Consider the following 26,237-nt stretch of genomic DNA (forward strand, 5'->3'; position numbering starts at 1 on the left):
GCATTCAATTGAAAGAAAATTAGAACTAATGCTAGTTCCTTCAAGAGCAGAGTGAGCATCCGATAGCACCTAAGGCAACTTTGGATTTCTTCATTGGGCTCTACCCAACTGTAATTTAGAAATAATTATTTTCATGTACTTCCCTTGCTAACATCATTTGCCATTTGTGATCTAGTTTTTCAGCCAGTATTTTATTCAACATTTCATCTATTACTGCGTGATTCTTCTCACATAAACCATTGCTGAACAGGCTCTCAGCCGCAGTATGCATGACTATGACATTCAAATTCTCACACATGTCCTAAAATTTTTCATTCGCAAATTCTCCTCCATTATCTGTCAGAAATTTAATTGGTGTTCCTGATCCGGTGCCCATCCATTTCGCTATGACCTTATCAACAATGATGTGTTTGTCTTTATCATGTATTACTACAGATTGACTAAATCTTGTTGCCGAAGAACAAAGTCCAGCAAAAAAAGAACACTATTCTTGTCCCATATGTTTAAGTCCATTGCCACCAAAGGGCCACAGTACAGGGTACAGTGACTGAGGAGAATATGAAAAGGGAGGTGGTCAATGCAGGATTGAGGGTGTTGTACCTAAATGCGCGCAGTATTCGGAACAAAGTAAATGAGCTTGTTGTGCACATTGAAATTGGCCGGTACGATGTTGTGGGCATCACAGAGACGTGGCTGCAAGGGGATCAGGGCTGGGATCTAAATATCCAAGGATATATGTCCTATCGAAAGGACAGGCAGATGGGCAAAGGAGGCAGAGTTGCATTGTTAGTAAGGAATTAAGTTAAATCGATAGCAAGGAGCGATAGAGGATCAGAAGGCATAGAATCTCTGTGGGTAGAGCTGAGGAATCACAAAGGTAAAAAAAAACCCTGATAGGGGTTATGTACAGGCCCCCTAGCAGTAGTCAGGAGGTGGGGCAGAAAATAAATCAGGAGATAGAAAAAGCATGTAAAAAAAGGCAATATTACAACAATCATGGGGACTGGGAAAATCAGGTTGGTAGTGGATCCAAAGAAAAGGAATCTGTGGAATATCTAAGAGATTTTTTTTGGAGCAGCTTGTGACAGAGCCTACCAGGGAACAGGCAATTCTGGATTTGGTGAGGTGTAATGAGGCATTTTTGATTAGGGAACTTACGGTGAAGGAACCCTGAGGGAGCAGTGACCATAATATGACAGAATTTACCCTGCAGTTTGAGAGCAAGAAGCTGCAATCAGATGTAACGGTATTACAATTAACTACAAAGACACAAAGGAGGAGCTAGCCAGAGTTGATTGGAAAAGGAGCCTAGCAATGGCAGGAGATTTTGGGGGTTATTAGAGAGGCACAACAGAAATTCATCCCAAGGAGGAGGAAACATGCTGAGGGGAGGACAAGGCATCCATCGCTGATGAGAGATGTCAACGACAGCATAAAAGAGAAAGAAAAGGCATACAAGGTGGCGAGGATTAGTGGGAAGCCAGAGGATTGGGAAGCCTTTAAAAGCGAGCAGAGGATAACTAAAAAAGCAATAAGGGGGGAGAAGATGAAGTATGACTACAAGCTAGCTAGTATTATAAAGGAAGATAGGAAGAGTTTTTTTCAATATATAAAAGGTAAGAGAGAGAGACAAAAATAGACATTTGACCACTGAAAAACGTGGCTGGAAAAGTAATAATAGGAAACAAAGAAATGGCAGACGAACTGAATAGTTACTTTGCATCAGTCTTCACGGTGGAAGACACCAGTGGGATGCCAGTGTTCCGGGAGAACCAGGGGGCAGTGATGAGTGCAGTGACCATTACTAAGGAGAAGGTTCTGGGGAAACTGAAAGGTCTGAAGGTGGATACATCACCTGGACCGGATGGACTACACCCCAGGGTCCTAAAAATGATAGCTGAGGAGATTGTGGAGGCATTGGTGATGATCTTTCAGGAAGCACTGGAGGCAGGAAGGGTCTCAGAGGACTGGAAATTGGCTAATTTAACACCATTGTTTAAGAAGGGAGGGCGGCAGAAGATGGGAAATTATCGGCCGGTTAGCCTGACTTCGGTCATTGCTAAGATTTTAGAATATGTTATTAAAGATGAGATCACAAAGTAGTTGGAAGTGCATGGTAAAATAGGACTGAGTCAGCACGGCTTTGCCAAAGGGAGGTGGAATCTAACAAATCTGTTAGAGCTCTTTGAGGAGGTAACAAGGAAGTGAAACAAAGGAGAACCAGTGGATGTGATTTATTTAGATTTCCAGAAGGCCTTTGACAAGGTGCCGCATAGGAGACTGTTAAATAAGTTAAAATCCCATGGTGTTGAGGGTAAGATCCTGGCATGGATAGAGGATTGGACGACTGGCAGAAGGCAGACAGTGGGGATAAAGTGATCTTTTTCCGGATGGCAGCCGGCGACTAGTGGTATGCCTCAGGGGTCTGTGCTGGGACCACAACATTTCACAATATGCATTAATGATCTGGAAGAAGGAACTGAAGGCACTGTTGCTAAGTTTGCAGATGATACAAAGATCTTTAGAGGGACAGGTAGTATTGAAGCAAGGGTGGACAAGCTAGGAGAATGGGCAATGAAGTGGCAAATGAAATACAATGTGGAAAAGTGAGAGGTTATGCACTTTGGATGGAGGAATTTAGGCATAGACTATTTTCTAAATGGGGAAATGCTTAGGAAATCAGAAACACAAAGGGCCATGGGAGTCCTTGTTCACGATTCTCTGAAGGTTAATGTGCAGGTTCAGTCGGCAATTAAGAAGGCAAATGCAATGTTAGCATTCCTGTCAAGAGGGCTAGAATACAAGACCAGGGATGTAGTTCTGAGGCTGTATAAGGCTCTGGTCAGACCCCATTTGGAGTATTGTGAGCAGCTTTGGGCCTCGTATCCAAGGAAGGATGTGCTGGCCTTGGAAATGGTCCAGAGGAGGTTCACAAGAATGATCCCTGGAATGAAGAACCTGTATGAGGAACGGTTGAGGACTCTGGGTCTGTACTTGTTGGAGTTTAGAAGGATGAGGGAGGATCTTATTGAAACTTACGTGATACTCCCAACGCCTCGATAGAGTGGACGTGTTGAGGATGTTTCCATGTGTAGGAAAAACTAGAAACAGAGGACACCATCTCAGACTAAAGGAACGATCTTTTAAAACAGAGATGAGGAGGAATTTCTTCAGCCATAGGGTGGTGGAACTCTTTGCCGCAGAAGGCTGTGGAGGCCAAATCACTGAGTGTCTTTAAGACAGAGATAGATAGGTTCTTGATTAATAAGGGGATCAGGGGTTATGGGAGTAGGCAGGAGAATGGGGATGAGAAAATATGTCTTATGGTCTAAATCATTCAATTCCTTGGCCAGTGGCAGACTTACAGCAGGACAATTTAACACAAGTGTCACATTGAGCCGTGACTTGCTGAATAAGGTATTCTCTTATCAACCACTTCAGCATGCTGGAGGTTTCGAGTTGGATACTCTGGTCTGCCAGTTTCCTGGGTGGCGCAGCCTCGCTGGCAGTGGGATTCTCTGTTCATGCCACCTGCTAATGGGATTTCCCATTGTGGCATCCCTACGCCACCGGGAAACCCACGAGTGTGGGTGCGCTGCTGGTGCAACGGAGAATCCCGCCGGCGGAGAATGCCACTACTCAGATAATTTTTTTGTCCACCAAGCATTTGTCACCAGAAGTTAACAAGATTGCTTGAACTCTGATAAAAATATCTGACTTTCTCAATGGTAAACAATGCATGACCGAGTAAAATGTAGATCCACAGTTTTCCCAAACACAATTGTGTCGTTCTCCATGCCTAGCTTAATCTGTGCTTCTTTTCATTGATGATCTGATCTTACAACAGACAACATCAGTACAAATGAAGAGACTGCTCCCAGCTCTTTGACAAGGGAGGACCCCTCTTTCAGAAGGCGTTAGCATGTTACCATCCCCAAACCTGAAGCAGATAGAGGGTGGGCTTCTCTGCTTGAGAGACTATGCTGACGCCGGGACTGAATGGGGATGTTCCACAGGCCTGATGGGGGTGCGACTGCCGGAGCAATGCAGGACATGCTAATGGGCCAGCTCTTACGATACGTGGACCTAGTGCACGTGTGTGATTTGATGCGGTCGGGATTGACACTCGAGAGCCTGACAACCTGTACCTGCATATAAACCCTGTCATTCCAGCCAAGAAGATGGCATCCCGGAGAGCTGCCCCAAGGTTTGCGGGTGCAGAGCTTGAGACATTGCTTAAAGCTGTGGAGGAAAGGCATGGTTAGAAGCAGGCTGCCACCCCCTGATTTCGACCGGGCTTGGCCGGAGGCCCCACCTCGAGGTGGGGACGCCACATGGTAGGGCCTAACTGGTGATTAACTGAGCACCACTCACCACCCCAATAGCCATCTCCACCCACCAACTCGGACCCCAGCCCATCTACCCTGAAGGTCTGCGGATCCATGTGATGGACTGGCTAGCATGCAAGCATGGATCACCTGGATGGACAGTGGAATGTTACACCAGGGCAGGAGTCAGACTGTCAAAAGATGCGGAGCACTAGAGCTCTTCGTACTGAGCAGACCCACTGATGCCGAGCCAGGGTCCGCACCCTGTGGTGACACTGGTGGGAAGCTCAGAGGGTGGTGGAGATGCTGGGGTGGGGGATGCCTTGCAGGTAGGGGGTACAAGAGAGGGGCTGGCTGACCATTGGAACTCAGGTTGGTATGTGCGGGAGCGACGGGACGGCTGGTGTGCCGATAGCCAGGTTGCCTTGTTAGCGAACCTGGAGGTAATTAGATTGTCCCGTGCACGGCGGGCTAGGCCCACATGTCATGCAGCCTTCTATGCCTGCCTGGGCCCCACATCCTGGCCATCTTCCTCGTCAGACGAAGGCTGGCATTCCCTGGCCATCTTCCTCATCAGACGAAGGCTGGCATTCCTTCGCCACCAGTATGTCGCCCGTCTGATGCGCGATATTGTGCAGTACATAGCAGGCCAGCACGATGTGGGAGGCCCTCTTAGGACTGATTTGGAGGGCACCATCAGAGTGGTCCAGGCACCTGAACTGCACCTTCACGATACCAATGCACTGGTCGATGATTCCCCTGTATGCTGCATGAGTGTCGTTATAGTGGTTCTCTACTTTGGTCTGAAGTCTCTGGATAGGCGTCATTAGCCTTCACCGCAGCAGATAACCCCTGTCTCCCAAGACTCAACCCCTCACCCGATCGAGGGAATGCCTTGAAGGTGTCTTGCACCGTTGAGTAAGCCAGGATGAATGCGTTGTGCACACTGCATGAGTATCAGGCACACGTGTGCATGATGTGCAGCCGGTGGTCACACACCAACTGCACATTCATCGAGTGGAAACCCTTCTGGTTAATGAAAGGCCCTTGTGTGCCGTTGCTCATAGGGGAACGTGTGTCTCATCGACGACCCCCCCCTGCACCTGGAGCATTCCTGCGATGGCGGTGAATCCCACTGGCTGGCAACCTGGTGGGCTCGTTCCACCTTGAAATTAATACAGTGTGCCACCTGGGCATATAGGGCATCCGTGATGGCGCGGATGCATCTGTGTATGGATGTCTGTGACAGCCCAGACCTGTCCCTACTTGGCGCCGGGGAGGACTCTGTGACTTATAAGTTCAGGGCGACTATAACCTTGATGGTCACCGAGAGTGGGTGTCCTCCATACCCCTATGGTTCCAGGTGCGCCCTATTCCAGCAGTAATGTCGCATGATCTGCCTGATCAGCTACAGTCGGCGATGGCATGCTCAGTCCAGCAGGTCCTCGAATGGCTCTGCCAATATACACATGGCCTGATGCACCTCCTTCCCACCTTCTCCTCAATCTGTTGGACAACCAGCTGTCTAACCTCATCGCTGGGCACTGTTCCTCTGAGACAAGCTCTTGTTGTGCAGGGACCTCCCCAAGCATCTCCTGTTTATGCAGCCTCGGTGGATCTGCAAGGACCGCCATGGCCATGCAGATGCCAACCATTCCTGGCTGGACTCCGAAATCCATTATCTGCAGGGACTGAAGGACAGATGTGTTAGCATGGTGAGTACTTCCTGTGCCCATCCAGGTCCAACAGGATAAGTGGTGGCCCTAGCCTGCACTGCAGCTCCTACCTCCCATGTTCCCCTCCTCCCAAACCCAGCCCCACCCCTGGCTGTTCGCCCTGACACTCTGCATTCCGCACCATGCCCCTGGCCTGCTGCTTGGCACCACTGGCTATTCTACCAACTGTTCCTGCCAGCAGGGTTACTAGTGGCTGGCCCTATCCATGCCAGCGATACTCTCTGTGCCCCCTGTCCTGCTCCCTCCAGTGAGATCTACAATGTTTGTCCTCCTTGGGTGGGCCATGTGATATCCTGCCAGCAGTGTGGCACCTGGTTGTGGGGCGTGGGGGTACTATGTGCCACTGACTGGTGCCATGCTTTGTGGCATGTGTGCAGGCAGTGCCCATGGACTGGACTGGCAAGGGAGGTAGACATCTGCTGGGACCGTAGCTGTAGTGTGCCATGGGCCGTGTGTGCGACGCACGGGTTGTACCTACCTCTCCGGGTGCAGGATGGATGGGAGCAGGGCCGCAGAGGCCAGACTGGGCTTGGTGATGGCCGGTGTTCTTGCGGGGTATGCTAGCTGTTGTGCCACTGGTGGGGCATCCGCCCTCGAGAGGGAGGGTGCCAAATGCCATGGTGCATGCGTCTTCTGTACTGGGTGCATTCTGCTCTTCCCCTGCCCTCCCAATAGTGGGACAGTGCCACGGCATAGGTGCATTGAAGAGTGCCAGCACCTGGTTGGCCACCCGCCCTGTTGATGGGTCAACTGGGGTCCTGGGAGGGGCACAGCCATACAGCCATTAAAACTCTGTATATTTACAGGACACAGTGGGCAGACAGCAGGTTGTGCAGCCAGATGGCTGCCTTGAAGGCCATGGCAATGGCTGTCTGTGCCCGGGCACTCCAGTTGCGGGGGGAACACCCCAAACTCATGGCCCATCTCCTGGGCACCTCTTTCCACTCTCTCCAGGCCTGGCAGACACCCCCAGCCTGCTGCACAGCTGTCAGCCTACCATTGCTATTTGGAAACTTTTATTGCCTTCTTTCACTCCCTCAGCAGCCCCGGTGCCTGGTCACCATTTTTAAATACCACAAGTGAACATTGACTTCTGCCTGATGGAGACGGAACATCCTAAAGGCCGGACACTACGGGGTTAAACCTGTTAATGATGTTAAAGAATGCTACTGTACGTTTTGCATGGCCATGCGGGCGCAGGGCATGGAACGCATTCACGCCGCTATTGAGACGCAAGAGCATGGCGCTCCATTGGACACCTAGCAGTGACCTCTATTTTTGACTGACGCCCGATTCTTTGTCAAATTGCGATTCCAGTGATCAACACAATTCCTTCATGACAGTCATCATTTCAGCCTCGGTATTATCCATTTCATGTGTTACTTCAAAAGCGTGATTCTTTTACTGTGGGCAGCTAATTGTGCAATAATGCTTAGAATCACATTGATGACACCGATTAGCTATTCACCTTGCATTTGTTGGGTTCACATGACTATATGGGGAGGCAATGGCATTGTGGCATTGTCGCTGGGCCATTAATCTAGAGACCCATGATAATTCTCTGGGGACCCAGTTCAAATCCCGCCATGGCAGATGGTGAAATTTGAATTCAATAAAAATGTGGAATTAAAGTTGAAATGTGATCAGTGACCAATGGAACCATCATCGTAAAAAAAATCCATCTGGTTCAGTAATGCTCTTTTTTTTATTGGAGGTATTTTCAAATATATACAGAACAGAGGGCAGGACGGTGTCCCAGTGGTTAGCTCTGCTGCCTCACGGCGCCATTCACCAACCAATTACCTAAGCTTAATGTTCATTCTCTGCTACCATGGTCCTCCTATCCTTCCCCAGTTGGGGACAAATTATCAACTCAAAGAATGTATTCTATTGCTGCACAAATTCAGCATTGACAAGAATATTTACATGCACACACCCCAATACAAAGGCAAATAAAATATTTAAAATAGCAAATTGGAATATGAAATTTCAGATAGTGTCCACTGGCTTCATATTTCATTGCATTGTGATTTATACTGAAATGGATTGATAACGCTTCCTTTTTCAGAATTGCTGTTCCTGCATGAAATATCTTTCATGGCATCTGTCCTGGCTGTGGTTAGCACATCAACATCCTTTGCTGTTGAATGTTACATAATCTTTTTTGCCATCAGGATTTACAGAGGTAAAAATACATTTTCCACCCATTCTAATTGTACTCTTGTGAGCTTAAAAAACATTCTAAGACTCCTGAATTTATTGGTATGCTGTGAAATTAATCTCCCGTCCATTTGTGTTTCTAGCTTACAAGCAACTCATGCAACTCACTTCTGCTTTTATATTATTCCAAATAATCGCCTTTATCTTTCTACTGATGGCAGCCCTGTTCTGTATCTTTGATCCAGGTAAGTACTTTGTTTATATTTAAATTCGCTCACCAGCCACATTTTTATATCACTCATCAGATGTAAGCATGGGAAGTCTGAAGGCTGGAAGAATCAGGTTGCTGCAACCCATCTTCCAGTTGTCCCAGCAGTTGTAAAAGGAGAACACAATAACTTACACGTATATAGTGCCACAGAAGGCTTTCAGTACATCCCAAAGTACCTGGTGTAGTCTTTGAATATGTAGGCAAACTACATGAAACAGCAAACTTGTGAATTATCTGCTAATCTTTTTCGGTGTTAGTTGAACATACAAATGAGGAGCAGGAGTAGGCTATTCGGCCCCTCAAGCATGCTTTGTCATTCAGTAAGACTATGTTTGACCTCAACTCCACTTTTCTCCCTGCCCCTTATACCGTTAGACGCTGTTGAGGGATGAACATTGTCTGGGAGGATTTTTAGTTTTTTAGCTAGTACCAAGGGATCTGATACGCAAGGGATCTGACCCGCCGCACCTGTTTTCTGGTGTGGCATGTCCCCACTGGCAGCAGGATTCTCCCTCTCAGCAGCCGTCCAATGGGGTTTCCGATTTTGGGCACCCCCCATGACGTCAGGAAATCTGCAGGCGTGAGTGCGCTGACGGCGAAACGAAAGGTCCAGCTCAGGAACTCACCTTAACATGGCTGGTAACAGGGGCTGGTTTAGCACAGGGCTAAATTGCTGGCTTTGAAAGCAGACCAAGGCAGGCCAGCAGCACGGTCCAATTCCCATTCCGGCAACCCCAAAAAGGCGCCGGAATGTGGCGACTAGGGGCTTTTCACAGTAACTTAATTTGAAGCCTACTTGTGACAATAAGCGATTTTCATTTTATCTTCATTCCATAACATCCCAACTGTAATACACCAATTCTGATAATGCAACATTCTTTCAATACTGCCTTAGAATGTCAGTCCCCAGACAATGAAGTGGGCCTGACTTCACACACTCTGATTTCAGGGGTAAGAGTGCACGGTATGTTCTTCTTAGCTGCACATGAAATTGATGAATCAATATCTTTGAGCGTTTCACTCCCCTGGCCCTCTCCATTTTCCTCCAAATACAACATTTTTATAACAGTGGCATTCAAACAAAGAAAACACTTTCATTTTTTTTTAATTGAGTACCCAATTCATTTTTTCCAATTAAGGGCCAATTTAGCGTGTCCAATCCACCTAGCTTGCAACATTTTTGAGTTGTGGGGGCGAAACCCACGCAAACATGGGGAGAATGTGCAAATTCCACACGGTCAGTGACCCAGAGCCAGGATCGAACCTGGGACCTCGGCACCTTGAGGCCACAGTGCTGCCCACTTTAATTTATACCATCAGGTGGATTCTCCATTCCTGTATTAATGCCGGGGCAGGATTCGTGGACTTTCACGACAGCCAAACCGGCACTTCACCTGGACCTATTCAGCAACTGTTCAGGGGTTAGCACCAGTGCAATTTGGAACACAAGCGATTCCAATGAGAAACGGTGCCGGATTCGCAATTGACGTTCAGGAGGCTCACAACACACACCATCCAAGCCAACAAGATGGCAGCAAGACGCACAACAACATGCTTCACCAATGCCAAACTGGAGAACCTCCTGGATGCCGTGGAGAAGAGGTAAGCCACTGTGTAATGTTGCCCGGGAAGCTGCCACCGTTCACCGTGCCTGGGCGCCGATGACAGAGGCGGTCAGCACCACCAGTAACACCATCCGGACCGGCCAGCAATGCCGTAAGAAACTGCACGACTTCCTCAGGGCGGCCAAGGGGAGTTGGTGCTTATGGCACCAACCCTGTCCCACACACCTATGACCCCCACCCCACCCCTCCACCCAGGAGGACAGCCTAACCCCCACCCTGCACCACATGCTGGCATCCATACCAGCCGCCAAGGGCAGGTGCGCTGGTCACTGAGGCCACCAGCTACTCACCCCCTGTTCAGTATGCGTCAGACTGTCTGACACTGTAGCTTTCTGTTTTCCCCCTACCCTCCAAGAGAACACCTCCCATTACTGCCGGGAGGGGGAGAAAACTGGAGGGAGAATACCGGACCCGCGACCACTCACGGTGGAGACACCGAGGCCCTGGACGTGGGGTCGGTAGGCCAGAAGAAAGGAAGTCGCTGGGGTGGAAGTCGGCCGTGGGCAAGGGACTCCGGTTCCCCATGACATAAGACCATAAGACATAGGAGTAGAATTAGGCCACTTGGCCCATCAAGTCTGCTCTGCCTTTCAATCATAGCTGATACTTTCTCATCCCCATTCTCCTGCCTTCGCCCCATAACCCCGATCCCCTTATTAATCAAGAATCTATCAATCCCTGTCTTAAAAGACACTCAGTGAATTGGCCTCCACAGCCTTCTGCGGCAAAGAGTTCCACAGATTCACCACCCTCTGGCTGAAGAAATACCTCCTCATCTCTGATTTAAAGGATTGTCCCTTTAGCCTGAGATGGTGTCCTTTGGTTCTAGTTTTTCCTACAAGTGGAAATATCCTCTCCACGTCCACTCTACCCAGGCCTCGCAGTATCTTGTAAGTTTCAATAAGATCCCCGCTCATCTGTCTGAACTCCAGCGAGTACAGCCCCAAGTCCGCAAACGTTCCTCATACGACAAGTTCTTCATTCCTGGGATCATTCTTGTGAACACCCTCTGGACCCTTTTCAAGGCCAAGACATACTTCCTTAGATATGGGGTCCAAAACTGCTCATATGTGTGTCAACCCCCCACCCCACCAACCTCATTCTCAACCCCACACAATCCTCACCCCCACCCCACCCTCACCCCCATACCACACTCATCCCCACCAACCCCACTCCCCACCAGCCAGTGGTCTAACCATGCGTCTTGTCTCGTGTCCTGCAGGACCTGCTGGTGATGAGGCTGGTCCAGCTGTTGCCCCCGCCCTAGCCACTGCTACAACCTGAGCCCCCACCGTGTGCCAAACAGCAACAAGGATGCCGACGCGGACGGGAGCCATAAGCTTGTGACCCAAGACACCCTGAAGTTCGAGTCTGGGGATGACACAGATTTTCCGTCACAGCTGCCTCCAACACCCTCCACCATCCTACAGACACTCACCTTGGTTGGGCACTTTAGTGAAGAAGCCTCTGGGACAGCCTCTAGAGCGCACCACACCGCTGCTCCGGCTCATCAGGTGGTGGTATGAATTCCTGAGGGGGCGGACAGTCGGAGGCCAGACCACCCCAGGGACTAGCTGCTGTCCAGATGGTTTTGGGCATCTGGAACGGACAGTCCCATCCATTGTGGAGATACAGTAGTAGAGCAGGGATTACATGAGAGGTTGTCGGTGAGCATCCAGCACCTACAGATGCAGTTGGAGGAGTCCAACCACGTGCAGGAGCCAGAGGTGGTGCCGACCATGCGTGCCACCTAGGACAAAATCACATGGGTGGCGGCCACGTCGGAGGCCTTGGGGGCGAGGGCATTGGCTATGGATCAGCATGCCCAGGGCCTGGGACATTCTTTGCAGGCGCTAGCCAAAGCCCAAGACAGGGTTGCCCTCTCACAGGCAGCCATATAGCAGGGCCATCTGGACATTGCAACGGCGCTTCTGAGCATGGTTCAGTCACAACAGGCCATTGCTGACAATGTTGGCGGCGTTGCCCAGGCACTGGACGACGTGGCGCAGACCCAGAGGGAGGTGGCCCAGTCCCAGAGGGAGATGGCGCAGTCACTGGCTGATATGGCCAGACCCAGAAGGTGGTGGCACAGTCGCAGCGTGATATGGCGCAGTCCCAGACAGAGGTGGTCAACTCCCTATGCTCCATGACCGCGAGCATGCCAGGCTGTCGAGACTAGAGTGGGCCTCTATGACTGGCAGTGCCAGGTGGCGGGAGAGTCTCTGGGTTTAACTCTGCTCGCACCCCAATTCCAAGGAATAGCCCGGTGGCCATTGGGCACCCCGAGGGAGGAGGAGGTAATGGTGCTCTTGTCAGTGACTCCCACAGAGCAGGTGCTGGAATATGTCAGCACCTCGGGCTCCCTCCCTTCCCCATCTCCACTCCCTGGCACATTTGGTGCACAGTGGGCAGAACAGTGCAGCACCAGGCCACCTGGAACACCCGAGCGCAACTGGGCCCATCCAGACCCGGTCGCCTAAGATGACGGCCGCCAATGGGGACCCAGGTCGCAGGGTGGGAAACACAGCAGGCGCCTCCACTCCTGATGTACCGTCTGGGGATCCACCAAATCGTAGCATTAGGGCCGTAAGGCTAGAAAAGTAGACATGGGTGTAGGGCACAGTATAGCGATCGAGGTTAGGGCAGGTATATTTATATATTTGTTCACATTAAACTCCTGTTCACACTGTTACAATCTGTGTCGGTGCTCTGTCAGAAGGGTGCGAGGGGGCCTGGTGTGGGCAGCTGTGACTGGGGGTGGGGGCTGGACCCCCCCACTTCCTAGTTCTGCCACCCATTTGAAGGCAGGGTGTGATGGCCAGCTTACATGCAGGGATCACTCTGGTGCACAATGGTAAATGCTACTGTGGGCAGGAGTCAGACATTGTCAAACCATGCGGTGCACCAGATCTCACAAATTGTCATCATCCTCCATCCCATAGACCAGACCTGCTGTTACTGCCAGCCCCCAGGGCTCCACCTCGTATGTGGCAGCTATGTATCACGGAGGGGTTGCATGTGTGGGGGGGAGGGGCAGGGGTAAGGGTGGGATGCTGTTTCCGTGCCCCTGGCCTGTCCCCCCCCCACAGTCGGTGAACCTGGAGGACACAAGACTGCCCCATGCACGTTGTCCCTGGCGCACACATCTTGCGGCCTCCCATATCTGCCTGGGCCCCATGTCCTGCCCATCCTCACCCTCCCCTGCATCCTCGTCAGATTATGGCAGCACGGTAGCATGGTGGTTAGCATAAATGCTTCACAGCTCCAGGGTCCCAGGTTCGATTCCCGGCTGGGTCACTGTCTGTGCGGAGTCTGCACGTCCCCCCCGTGTGTGCGTGGGTTTCCTCCGGGTGCTCCGGTTTCCTCCCACAGTCCAAAGATGTGCGGGTTAGGTGGATTGGCCATGCTAAATTGCCCGTAGTGTCCAAAAAAATTAAGGTTAAGGAGGGGGTTGTTGGGTTACGGGTATAGGGTGGATACGTGGGTTTGAGTAGGGTGATCATTGCTCGGCACAACATTGAGGGCCGAAGGGCCTGTTCTATGTTCTAGATGAGGCCTGCCGTTCATTATCCTCATTATCCTTCATTATCCTCCTCCAGTACGTCGCACCTCTGCTGTGAGATGTTGTGGAGGACGCAGCAGACCACCACGATACAGGCGACCCTCTCAGCGCCATACTGGAGGGCCCCTCAAGAGCGGTCCAGGCACCACCTGAACTGCATCTACAGGATGTCGAAGCAGCGCTAGAGCATGCCCCTGGTCGCTACATGGGCATTGTTGTAGCGGGTCTTGCCGTTGTAGCCATCTAAGATGGCCACTAACGAACACAAAATGGAAGACTGCAAAGAGTGCAGGGAAAACGGACATGTTAAAGAGCAAACAGCTTGCAGAGCAATTATGCATTGAGACACTTGCAGAAACCGGTTTCCCGACAGCTGCAGAGATCAGGCAGCGTTGTAAATGGAAAGCCGTTAGCATATTAATGAGGTGATACCGGGCCAGTCCCAGGTACAATGGACACAAATTAAGTATCAATCGATACATTCTATAGCAGACCAGACACGGTGGAGCCAGAGAAGCCCAGGACAATAAGTCCTAAGAACTGCCCCAGCGATCAAGGAATGGCCGTAGGATTGGGGGTTTCAAACCATATCGATTGGGAAGAGGCCCAATCGATCCCCAGCAGGTGAGGGAGCCCGCCCAAAGGGGCGCGGACCCCCTGGGACCTATAAAAGAAAGGTCCCACACATGGTTCAGTCTCCGGCCTCCGACTCCAGCCTCCAGACCCCGTCTTCTACATCAGCCGTTGAGCAGCAGCCGCCAATACGTAAGTGCCTAAACAACGACCTCTACCTGAAACCGGCATTACTGACACCCTTGCCGACTGATAGTGATCCGAAGCCTGCAGACCAGACCAGAACAAAGGCCTTGTTCCATGACCTCGCAGTTCCTTCTTAGTTAAGTATTAGTTGTTTAGTGGTAGAAGTAAGTTTAATCTTTAGCGTGTGCGTGAGTGTTATTATAATTGTGTTATAATAAACTCTAATTGTTTTGGACTTACTAATTGGTGTACAGCTTTATTGCTTTGAACTTGACCTTGATACTTGTGACGGTATCTTTACGGCACCTGGCGACTCCAGAGCTTAGAACGAGAACAGAGCCAAGTGAGTGTTAAGCACACTCACCCAAAACGAGCAACACCGTCGGTCCGTGGCCTCGGGTTAGGCATCATCAGCCAGGATCACACGAATGGCCTCCTGGACCTGGGGCATAACAGCGATGGCAGCAAACTCCACTTCCCAGGCATCCTGGTGGGTTCGGTCTCCATTGAACTGGATGTATTGTGCTGACTGCGCAAATAGGGCCTCAGTGACCGTGCGGATGCACCTGTGCTCCGAGCTCTCTGAGTTTCCGAACAGGTTCCCATTTGGCGCCTGGAAGGGCCCCATGTCGTATTAGTTCAGGGTGACGGTCACCTTGACGGCCACCAGAAGCGGGCGTCCTGCCCCATTCCCCGCGTTGCACCATCATCTGGCACTGTCCCTCTGCTCAGCTGGAGTCTTCGATGGCATGCCCGGTATGGCAGGTCCTCGAGTGACAGGCGTTGCCGGTACACATGAGACCTCACGCAACATTCCTTTGCACCTCCTCCTCCTCGGCCTCATGGGCAGTTGGATCTACATCCTCACCAGCTGCCTCCTGTTCGGCTTCTGCATGCTCCGCTGCTGCAGCTTCCATTCCTCGAGAAGCTCCAGCTCATACAGCCTCAGTGCCTCCCTGAAGGCTGCGGCGACTACGAGGAAGGCCACCATTGGTGTTTGTATTCCAAAACCATTGTCCGCAGGGGGTGAAAGGTAGACATGCGAACATGGTTCCGGATCCAACAGGGTACTGTTATGGGCCAGGGTTTAGAGAACCTCAACATGTATCATGAAGTTCACCTGACCCACAACTTTTAATAGATTATGGTTAGGGGAGCACACGGCCCACTCTACAGGTGTGGTACAGCAGAAATGGAAAAGTATTTTTTAAAGCAAAACAATGTTTATTCTATGAACTCAAGTTAATCTTTATAAAACATACAGTGAACATCTTAGCAACCATTAATTCAAATACAACCCCCCAAAGAATACAACACTTTGTAGTCCTTTAAGTAATCCTTTAAGCTTTCCTTACTCCATCCATATGACTTAAAACACTTTTTACCAGTAGCACATCAGGTCAAAGTCACTACTGTTATTAGTTTTAAATCACCAGGATCGATTTACTGTCTTTAGTTTACAGATAGAGACTCCAATAGACCTTCTGGCTGTGACTGCAGCTATCCAGCTCTGAAAACGAAGCTAAAACACTCCCTGCAACAAACAGCCTAAAACGAAAGTAAAAAGCTGACAGACAGCCCAGCTCCACCCACACTCTGACATCACTGCAGTAATATGAGCAGCCAAACATTTCTTAAAGCGACATTCTCATGACAGTACACAGTGCCCCTGGTTGGCACTGCGGACTCTACTCCCACATGTTCCCTCCCCATCTCTCCGTACCCCAGGACCCATCAGTGCCCTGCACTGTGAGGGCCTCTGGCGCCCGTCCCTACTGGTAGGAGTTAGAAGTGCTGTCATTTACTGGTACCCCAGCCATTGGTATGCTTTGTGGCTCCTTCCCAGCCCCCCCCCCCCCCCCACCCCTTGTAGGGTCTACTGTGGGTGTTGCCCTTGGTCAGACTGTGTGATACCCCGATGGCAGCAACAGGGTGGGGGTGGGGGCATATGGTGGAGGGTGGGGTGCGGGAGTGTTGGGGTGTGGGCATGGGGGGCACCCAAAAGGCCGGTGTCACTGTGGAGAACCAAGGCCTAGGTGGCCTTCCTGCTAGTCACCTCAGTCCTGGGGCATGCCCTGCACCTGTACGAATCGGAGCTGCTCGAGGAAGAGGAAGCAGCAGCAGCGGAGCGTGCAACAGCAGAGCGTGCTGCAGCGGAGCATGCCGCAGAGGAACAGGACGCAGCTGTATAGGATGGAGAGCCAGCTACCCAACAGGCAGAGCAGGTGGAGGAGGTGCAAAGGAGGTGCCGAATGAGGGCTCGCATGAACCGGCAGTGCCTGTCATTTGAGGACCTGACGGACCGGGCATACCGAAGACTTCGGCTGAGCAGAAAGACAGTGCGACATATCTGCCAGATCATGACACAGCTGGCATTGCCAGGGTATGGGCAGGACACCCGCTCCCAGTGGCCGTCAAGATGATGGTCACCCTAAACCTTTGCGTGACGGGGTCCTTCCAGGCGCCAAGTGGGGACCTGTCCGGGATTTCACAGACTTTGGTGCACAGGTGCATCCGTGCCATCATGGAGGCCCTATATGCCCAAACGGAACAACACATCCCACCAGGTTGCCCAGGCAGCGGGGTTCGCCGCCATCACCGACAAGCCCTGGGTCCATGGGGTGATTGACGGGATGCATCCCACCCCACCCGCCCTTCAACTCCTGGTCACTCCCCTGCCTGCAACTCCCTCTGATACATACCTGCTGCACTACATTGCCCAGCCCACCCATAACGTATTCCCGTACCTCCCCTCACTGTGCCCCCACTTTGGCCAAGCCAGACCAGCCGACCCCTCACATCCATCTGACAGAGCACCAATGCAGGTTGTAACAGTGTGAACAGGTGTTTAATGTGCACAAATATATACATATACATGCCCCAGCCCCTAAAATTAAACTGTGCCTTGCACGCGTGCCAACTTAACTGGTGTCTAACTTTCTGGCCTTATAGGCCCTAACAGTAGGTCTAGATGAATCCCCAGATGGTATATCAGGAGTTGAGGTAGCCTGCTGTGATTCCCATCCTGTGACCTGGGTCCCTGTTGGCAGGCATCTTCTGGGGTGACCGGGCCTGGACGGGCCCGGCTGCTGCTCGGTTGTCCGAGGTGGCGTGATGCCACCCTGTTCTACCAGCTGCCCACCAGGTGCGCCGGGGGGGGGGGGCGGGGGGGGTGGAGTGTCCGATATGCTGTGGTGTTCCGCCGTCTCCCCTGCGGAGTCACCGGCATGGGCCCCATCACCTCTACCTCCCTCGGGGTGCACAATGGCTCCTGGGCTACTCCTTGGGATGGGGTGTGAGCGGAGCTAACCCCTGAGGCAAACCCGCCACCAGGCCCCCTCCGGCCTGCTCCTGCTGGTGGGGGAACAGAAAACATGCCGTTTAGACATCCAATTCATGCAGCCCAGGGGTTGGGGAGCTTGTGGCCTCAGTGGCCCGGACACCCGTCATGGTGGCCAGTATGGTTGCCAACAAGTGGTGCAGGGTGGGGTTCGGCTGTTCTCCTGGTTGCGGGGGAAAGGGTGTGTCATGGGTGTGTGTGTGACAGGGTTGTCACTCGGGGCACAGCTCTGCCTACTCACCATGACTTCCCTGAAGAGGTCGCACAGTTTGTTCCTGCACTGCGGGCTGGGCCGGACGGTGTTGCTCATGGTGCTGACTGCCTCTGCCATTTGTACCCAGGCACGACAAATGGAGGCAGCTAGCAACCACCTTCCCGGGCCGGGTTACAGCGTGGCCTGCCTCCTCCACCCCTTCCAGGAGGGCCTCGAACTTAGCGTCCGTGAATCGCGGTGCCGCAAGTCTTGCTGCAATGTTGTTGCCTGGGTGTTGTGTGGGGAGTGAAGTGTGTATATGCAGCTGCAGCTTGTCAGCCTCCTGAGTGTCAATCATTAATTCAGCACTGTTTCTCATTGAAATCGATTATGTTCTCCATGGTGTCGGTACAAGCCCCTGAACAGTCGTTTAATCGGTCCAGGTGCGGGCCAGTTTCTCTGTCATGGAATTCCACGAATCCTGCTCCGGGACAACACTGTTTCAGGAACGGAGAACCTAGCCGATTGTATAACTGAAAGTATTTTCTTTGTTAGAATGCCACTGTTGTAAAATTTTGTCCGATAATTGTGTCGTATGCAGAGTCCAAACTGAATTATCTGGGGGGTCATACATCAGGGCAGGTGGGGGTGTCAGCAATTGGGTGGGTGGAGGATGTGGACATCGGAGGGGTAGTGGTTGAGTTGGTGGGGTCTAGAACCCACAAACATCTGACTCTGAAACAAGTCGAGGCTTACAGTTAATCTTGACGATCAAGTTTTCCTCTGACATGTGCAATTTACTGAATGCACTCTTCATTTTACACGCTCTTTATTTTGTCTTTTTCCAGCGTACCCCATAGCATACAGAATTATTGAAGGGATTGGATTTTTATTTGTTTCAACAACAATCATTTATATTCTCTTCCTTTTTGTGAAATATCGCAATATTCTCCAAAGACCATTTTTGAGAAAGAAGGGTAAGTTTGAATGGTAAGACTTGCAACTAGTTTTTCCAATATTCTTTCTCTCACCAACTCACCCTTGTTTCTGAAATTCTGGTGAGACCAAAATTTGAGATTGACCATGGATTCTGTAGTTAAGTCAGCACTTACCTCCCAAGTGGATTCCTGTGAGTAGATGTGCCTTTGTGGGGGTTATTGCCCAGCATCCCAAACAGACCATGATGCCTGGACAATGTTCCTGAACTCTGCAGGGAGCTACACCATGGACACAATGGGCAGTGACCGACCCAGGGGAGGGGACCAGCGCTGGTGCAGGTAACATTATGTGTGGGTGTATGGAGCACAGGGTCTAGGGTCCAGTGAGCAGGGCCCCCCACTACTGACGGGGGTGCGTGGGCAGGGCATGTGGGGGAGGGGGGGGGGGGGGGGGGAGAGAGTGATGGGGGACTGGAGGGTCCCAGGGTGGAATACACTGTTGGTTGTCAGTTCCTCACCCTCTCCCAATCTCACAAATATCACACGGGATGGACGATATCGTCGAACCTGCCTTTGTGGTACTGGCAGGTAAGACGGCAGAGAAGGCGGTGGCAGTAGCATCGACAATTTGAGGCAGTGGCCCATGTGCAGGGCCCCTCCTCACACGCTGTAGACCCAGCCGCCCAATAGGCCAGGGACGGATCCCGAGGGGGAGTCAGGCGACCGCCCAAGATGTACAGGTGTCGCTGGTCTTTTACAAAAGGCGATGGACATCCTGTGCTGCAGGATGCTCTGCCTCAACAAGGATACTTTATGGCACCTGTGCCATGTCCTTGTGGATTTGGCACCATGTGGAGGAGGAGAATACCCGCTCCCGATAGCTATCAATATCACCGCAGCCATGCATGGAGCATTCCGAGGATCGAGTGGGAACTTGTGCGGCATTCCCTATCCCCTCACCATCCTCCTCTCCACCCCCTCCTTCCCATTCCCCCCCCCCCCCCCCGCCCCCCGCTCCCCCGTGCCTTCTCAGTGATCATCCACCTGCTTAGCCGTCCATGGTCTACCTCTACGCCTTGGTGTGTCCCAAGGATGCACATCAGAAATGCTTGCTGCCTCCCTCGTCCTGTGGCCTTTGATGCCCCTGGTGGGTATCCTCTAGGTGCTCTGAGACCGGGGGGCCCTCAGCATACTTGTCGGCATCACATATCCCACTGTGCTGCTCTGTACGGGCCCTGACTGCTAGACGCACCGTCGTCAGGAGGTTGGGTCTCAGGGGCCATGTGGAGAGCACACCAGGATACCCGGGCAGTGGGGTTCGCCGCCACGATATGGGCAACCCTCTCAGCATCATACTGGAGGGCCGCTCCAGAGTGGTTGAGATACCTGAAGCGCATCTTCAGGGTGCCGAAACACCGCTCGATCACATTCCTGATCGCTGTATGGGCGTCATTGTAGCGGGTTTCCACGTCGGTCTGTGGCCTTAGGATAGGTGTCATCAGCCACGGCTGCAGTGGTAACCCCTGTCGACCAGGAGCCAACCCATTAGCTGGGGATTGGGGGTGCCCCTCGAACATGTCAGGTAGTTGTTGTTGTGGGCCAGGGTTTAGAGAACCCCAAAGTGTATCATGGAATTCACCTGACACACAACTTTTAATAGATTGTGGTATGGGGAGCACACGGCCCACTCTACAGGTGTGGTACAGCAGAAACGGAAACATATTTTTTAAAGCAAATTATTCTATGAACTCAAAAGAACAAACAAAAAAGAAAATTATAGCACAGGATCAGGCCCTTCGGCCCTCCCAGCCGGCGCCAATCCAGATCCTTTATCTAAACCTGTCGCCTATTCTCCAAGGATCTACTTCCCTCTGTTCCCCACCCGTTCATATATCTGTCTAGATGCATCTTAATGATGCTATCGTGCCCGCCTCTACCGCCTCCGCTGACAAAGCGTTCCAGGACCCACCACCCCCTGCGTAAAAAACTATCCACGCACATCTCCCTTAAACTTCCCCCTCTCACCTTGAAATCGTGACCACTTGTAATTGACACCCACACTCTTGGAAAAAGCTTGTTACTATCCACCCTGTCCATATCTCTCATAATTTTGTAGACTTCAATCAGGTCCCCCCTCAACTTCTGTCTTTCCAACGAAAACAATCCTAATCTACTCAACCTTTCTTCATAGCTAGCACACTCCATACCAGGCAACATCCTGGTGAACCTCCTCTGCACCCTCTCTAAAGCATCCACATCCTTCTGGTAATGTGGCGACCAGAACTGCACGCAGTATTCCAAATGTGGCCTAACCAAAGTCCAATACAACTAAATGACCTGCCGACTCTTGTACTCAATACCCCGTCCAATGAAGGCAAGCATGCTGTATGCCTTCTTGACCACTCTATCGACCTGCGTTGCCACCTTCAGGGTACAATGGACCTGAACTCCCAGATCTCTCTGTACATCAATTTTCCCCAGGACACTTCCTTTGACCGTATAGTCCGCTCTTGAATTAGATCTTCCAAAATGCATCACCTTGCATTTGCCTGGATTGAACTCCATCTGCCACTTTTCTGCTCAACTCTCCAGTCTATCTATATGTTGCTGTATTCTCTGACAGTCCTCCTCGCTATCTGTAACTCCACCAATCTTAGTATTATCTGCAAACTTGCTAATCAGTCCACCTATACCTTCCTCCAGATCACTTATGTATATCACAAACAACAGTGGTCTGAGCACGGATCCCTGTGGAACACCACTAGTCACCTTTCTCCATTTTGAGACACTCCCTTCTACCACTACTCTCTGTCTCCTGTTGCCCAGCCAGTTCTTTATCCATCTAGCTAGTACACCCTGAACCCCATTCGACTTCACTTTTTCCATCAACCTGCCATGGCAAACTTTATCAAACGCCTCCATGTATATGACATCTACAGCCCTTCCCTCATCAATTAACTTTGTCATTTTGTCAAGTTAACCTTTTTAAAACATACAGTGAACATCTTAGCAACCAATAATTCAGATACAACCCCCAAAGAATACAACACTAAGTAATGTTTAATAACTTTCCAAACAACACCCAGAAGACAGAATAAACACCTTTCAACAGAAGCACATTAGGTTAAAGTCGTTACTGTTATTAGTTTTAAACCACCAGGATCGATTTACAGTCTTTAGATTACAGAGACATTCAGACACCTTCTCGCTGTGACTGCAGCTATCCAGATCTGAAAACAAAACTAAAACACCCCCTGCAGCCTGCTCAAAAACGAAAGTAAAAAGCTGACAGACAGCCCAGCTCCACCCACTCTCTGACATCACAGCAGTGGTAAACACTCATTTCCTTTTTTTAAAAATAAATTTAGATTACCCAATTATTTTTTCTATTAAGGGGCAATTTAGCGTGGCCAATCCACCTACTCTGCACATTTTTGGGTTGTGGGGGCGAAACCCACGCAGACACGGGGAGAATGTGCAAACTCCACACGGACAGTGACCCAGAGCCGGGATCGAACCTGGGACCTCAGCGCCGTGAGGCGGTTGTGCTAACCACTAGGCCACCATGCTGCCCTAACACTCATTTCTTAAAAGGTACATTTCTTAAACACTCATTTCTTAAAGGTACTCTCACATGACAGTGTGCCAGGATGAAGGAGTCGTGCACATTGCCCGGGTATCGGTCGCACGCCAGATGGATGTTCATTGAGTGGAACCCCTTTCGGTTTGTGTACAGTGGCCTGTTTCCCGTCGGGGCCCGTATGGCGACATGCATCCCGACTATCGCCTCCTGGACCCGAGACATCCCGGCAATGGTGGTGAGCCCCGCTGCCCGGGCATCCTGGTGGGCTCGGTCCACATGGAAATGGATGTAATGATCCGCCTGGGCATACAGGCCCGCCCTCTGTGTCTGTGTGGATGTACTTGTGCACTGAGGTCTGTGAGATGCTGGGCAGGTCCCAACTTGGCAACTGTAAGGACCCCGTCTCGTAGAAGTTCAGGGCGACTGTCATCTTGACCGGGTGCGGGTGTCCTCGTCCATACCTCTGCGGTGCCAAGTGTGTCATTATCTTTTAGATATGTTGCACAGTCTCTCTACTCATCCGGGGTCTCTGGTTCTGGTCTGGTTCAGCATGTCTGGTTCAGCAGGTCCTCGACTGACAGGCGGTGCCAGTACACGAGGCCTCATGCGGTGCCTCCGTGGCACTTCCTCCTCCTCCTCGGCCTGTTGGGCGGGCTGCCCTCCAGCCTGTGCGGCTGCCACCTGGCCCTCTGCAGCTCGTTCCTCTGCAGCCCATTCCTCTGCTGGTCGCTCTGCTGCTGCCTGCTCTGCTGCTGCAGATTCCCCCTCCTCTCCGAGTGGCGCCCACTCACACGTGACCATCGCCACGGTGGTCACCATTGCTGGTTGAACGCCAAAAGCCATTGTCTACAGGGGATGAAAGGCTAATATGTTAGTATGGCGCATACTCCCAACTTGGTTTGATGGTCTGCACAGTGGGCCCGGTTGGCTGTGCGGGCTCTGCCCAAGCATGGCCCTCCCCCACCCCGCATTCCTGCCCTGTCGATGTCCGGCAACATTGGTGCCCCAGTCCTGTCGGCCATCTCTGCTGCCAGGGGTGCCATTGGCTGGCATTGTCCTCACTGGAGGCTACCATGGATGTGGTCCCCTGGTGGGTGGCGGCCGGTTGGCGGGCTGTCTGGGGCCAGGTGGGCACACTGTAGAGGGGGGGTGGGCGCACCCATACGGCCGGTGTCTCTGTAGAACCAGGGGCCGGTGTGAGTGGTCAGTGGGTATGCAGCAAGATGGCAGCACCGCCCCAGTGCTGTGGGGAGCACCCAGGCTGCTCGGCCTGTCTTCCCCCCCCCCCCCCCCCCCCCCCCCGCCGTGGCCAGCACGGCCGGTGTCTGGTCTTGCAGTCATTCTACTCCGTATCCTACCTCCTCTCTCTCTCTCTCGCTCAGCAGCCACGATGCCAGGTTCATGATTTTTGAAACCACAAGTGAACCACGTGATCGGAAACTCGGCCTATTGGAGGAGGCCCCGGAGAATAGGCTGTTAGGCCCGCTAATGATATGCCTACTGTACTTTAACTCTGCACGGCGAGCGGCACATTTACGCCATTTTCGGGGAGCTGGAGCATTCCGATTTGGTGTCAAACCGGCGCCTACCCAAATTTTGGGTCGAAGGCTATTCTCCACCCAATTGGGTTTCACGATTTCAGCTGCGGCAAGCGGAGAATCCCGCCTCTAGATTTTGCATTTTCTTTTTTTGATTTGTAGGTACAATGGCAATCATGTGTATTATCACATAATGCTGATTGTCTTCATACTCTTCAAGCTGGACTCCCACAGTTATCCTAAATCTTCATTTGGGATATTTCTAGCTGCATTTGGAGTGCTGGGTGTTATGCATGTCATGACCTTCTACAGGGACAGAGCTTGTGTCGCATCTGCTTCCCCTCCTACAAATATTTTAAGTCTATTGACAACACAAGAATACAAACAATCACCAACATGCTAAAAACAGTCACGAAAATCAGTAATATGCTAAAAGAAGTTACAATACACCAAAATAAAAACACCAGCTCTCAAGCTTGCACAGACTCACCACCACCCCTGGCCCCAACGGTAGTCCAACATCAGCGGAAAAGTGCCCAATGAGCTGCACAGACCACCGGAAAAGGACACACCAGTATAGGGCACAGTTTGAGAGAGAGAGAAGAGGCACAGTTCAACCCAAAACAGTTCCTTTAAACAAACCACCAGCTACATAGCCAGTATATGGCCACCTCCCTCCCCCCCCCCAACCTCTCCCCAATGGTAGCCCACATCGTTGGAAAGGTGCCCAAACAAGCAGCACAGACCACTGGAAAAGGACACACCTATACAGGGCATGACCGAAGAGACAAAGAGAGAACTCCCTTTACAAAAAAATATAGACAAATTACAGAGCAACCACAAGAAACAAACAACTAAGTACAAGACATAGCCGTCAGCCCTCAAGCCAGTGCATGCTTCTGTTGCTCTTTTACCTGAACCAACAGACGCGAGTACGTTTCTTGTATTGGATAAACACCCTATTCTCCGGGATTCAATTATAATTTATTATTAGACACAGACTTGGTGCTGTGCATAATAATCTATCCTCGGCTACTTATTAAACTACACCTAACAACTAAAATGACCTTTACTTAACTTCTAAGTGACCAGCTCTGTGCAGGGCAGAAAAGGCCTTTATCTGGATCCTCATGTGTGTCGGCTGGAAGTCTTCAGGTTCGTCTCAGCTGCGGCTCATCCTTCAGGTAGCGATCGCGGGTCATTGAACTTGGCTGGTTGATATGCAGCAGTTGGTTGGAGCAAAGGCCGGTCCCAAAAGAGGCCGAATATTGGTTGCGCAGTTCTTCTTATACCCCGATTTATCGCGCCTTTTTGGGCAGTCCCAACTCGGGATCCAATGGATCGATAGGGTTTCGATCACCCTAATCAATTCTGGCCGATTAGGGGCGGGTACCTCGCTGGCTTGGTCAGGTCCTAGCTGCTATTGTCCAAGGCACGTATGCACTTCCAAATAGGATATGTAGGCGCCCCCGAGTCTGCTACTGTTGCTACATTTCGATCTGTGTCCCACTGTCCTGGGGAAATCGGTGTGAGATTCTGTTAGGTCTGGTTTCCCTTTGCACAATACACAGGGGCTGTGTATCTTCTATGTCCCAACCTGACCACAATTACAATTATCCTTTGCGGGCGGCCATTTTTGATGGCCACACTTCCCTCCCCTGGCTCCAGCAACAGCCCCATGTCAATGGACAGACGCCAGCAAGCAGCACAGCCCATCGGAAAAGGACAGGCAGCACACGTTTGAGGGGAGAGAGAGAAAACACCCCTCCCCCTCACTAGCACCAGGAGGGACCCAGAGCGCCCAATGCACAGAAGCAGGAGGGCCGCAACTGGTGAGCACCTAGCCGCTAGGCACAAAAAGAACACAACAAAAATACAATAATCACCATACAATCTGCCCAGGGCTCCACTCCCAGCCAATGAGCAGGAAGGCAGCCAAAAACAAGTACGAATCCCAGGTGCAGGAGGGGAATTTCTCTCTGAGCTCCTGCTGCTTCTGGCTGTATCCCTGATTCCAGACTTGGTGTGTTATTCTGTATGCTGGCAACATGCTCCTCTTGCCCTCCATCCACCCAGTCATCGCACCGTTCTCTCTTGCCATAGTCCAGGTTTCAAATCCTGAAAAGTGTAGCCAGCATACAGAATAACACACCTGGTCTAGAATCAGCTCACAGAAATATTCCCCTCCTGCACCTCAGAGTATG

General features: G+C 51.4%; 1 protein-coding gene across 2 annotated transcripts in view; it reads left to right on the top strand.

Annotated features, from left to right (window-relative positions):
- Positions 1 to 26,237, top strand: part of LOC119965920 — a 156,136-nt gene that overhangs the window by 65,568 nt on the left and 64,331 nt on the right. For both annotated transcript variants that reach the window (XM_038796932.1, XM_038796933.1), the window contains 3 exons: positions 8,133 to 8,249; positions 8,368 to 8,469; positions 18,823 to 18,951. In XM_038796932.1, the coding sequence (XP_038652860.1) occupies positions 8,133 to 8,249; positions 8,368 to 8,469; positions 18,823 to 18,951 (348 nt within the window). The remainder of the gene's footprint in view (positions 1 to 8,132; positions 8,250 to 8,367; positions 8,470 to 18,822; positions 18,952 to 26,237) is intronic.

Source organism: Scyliorhinus canicula, chromosome 5, assembly GCF_902713615.1.
Source record: "Scyliorhinus canicula chromosome 5, sScyCan1.1, whole genome shotgun sequence".
In the NCBI taxonomy this organism is placed as follows: domain Eukaryota; kingdom Metazoa; phylum Chordata; class Chondrichthyes; order Carcharhiniformes; family Scyliorhinidae; genus Scyliorhinus; species Scyliorhinus canicula.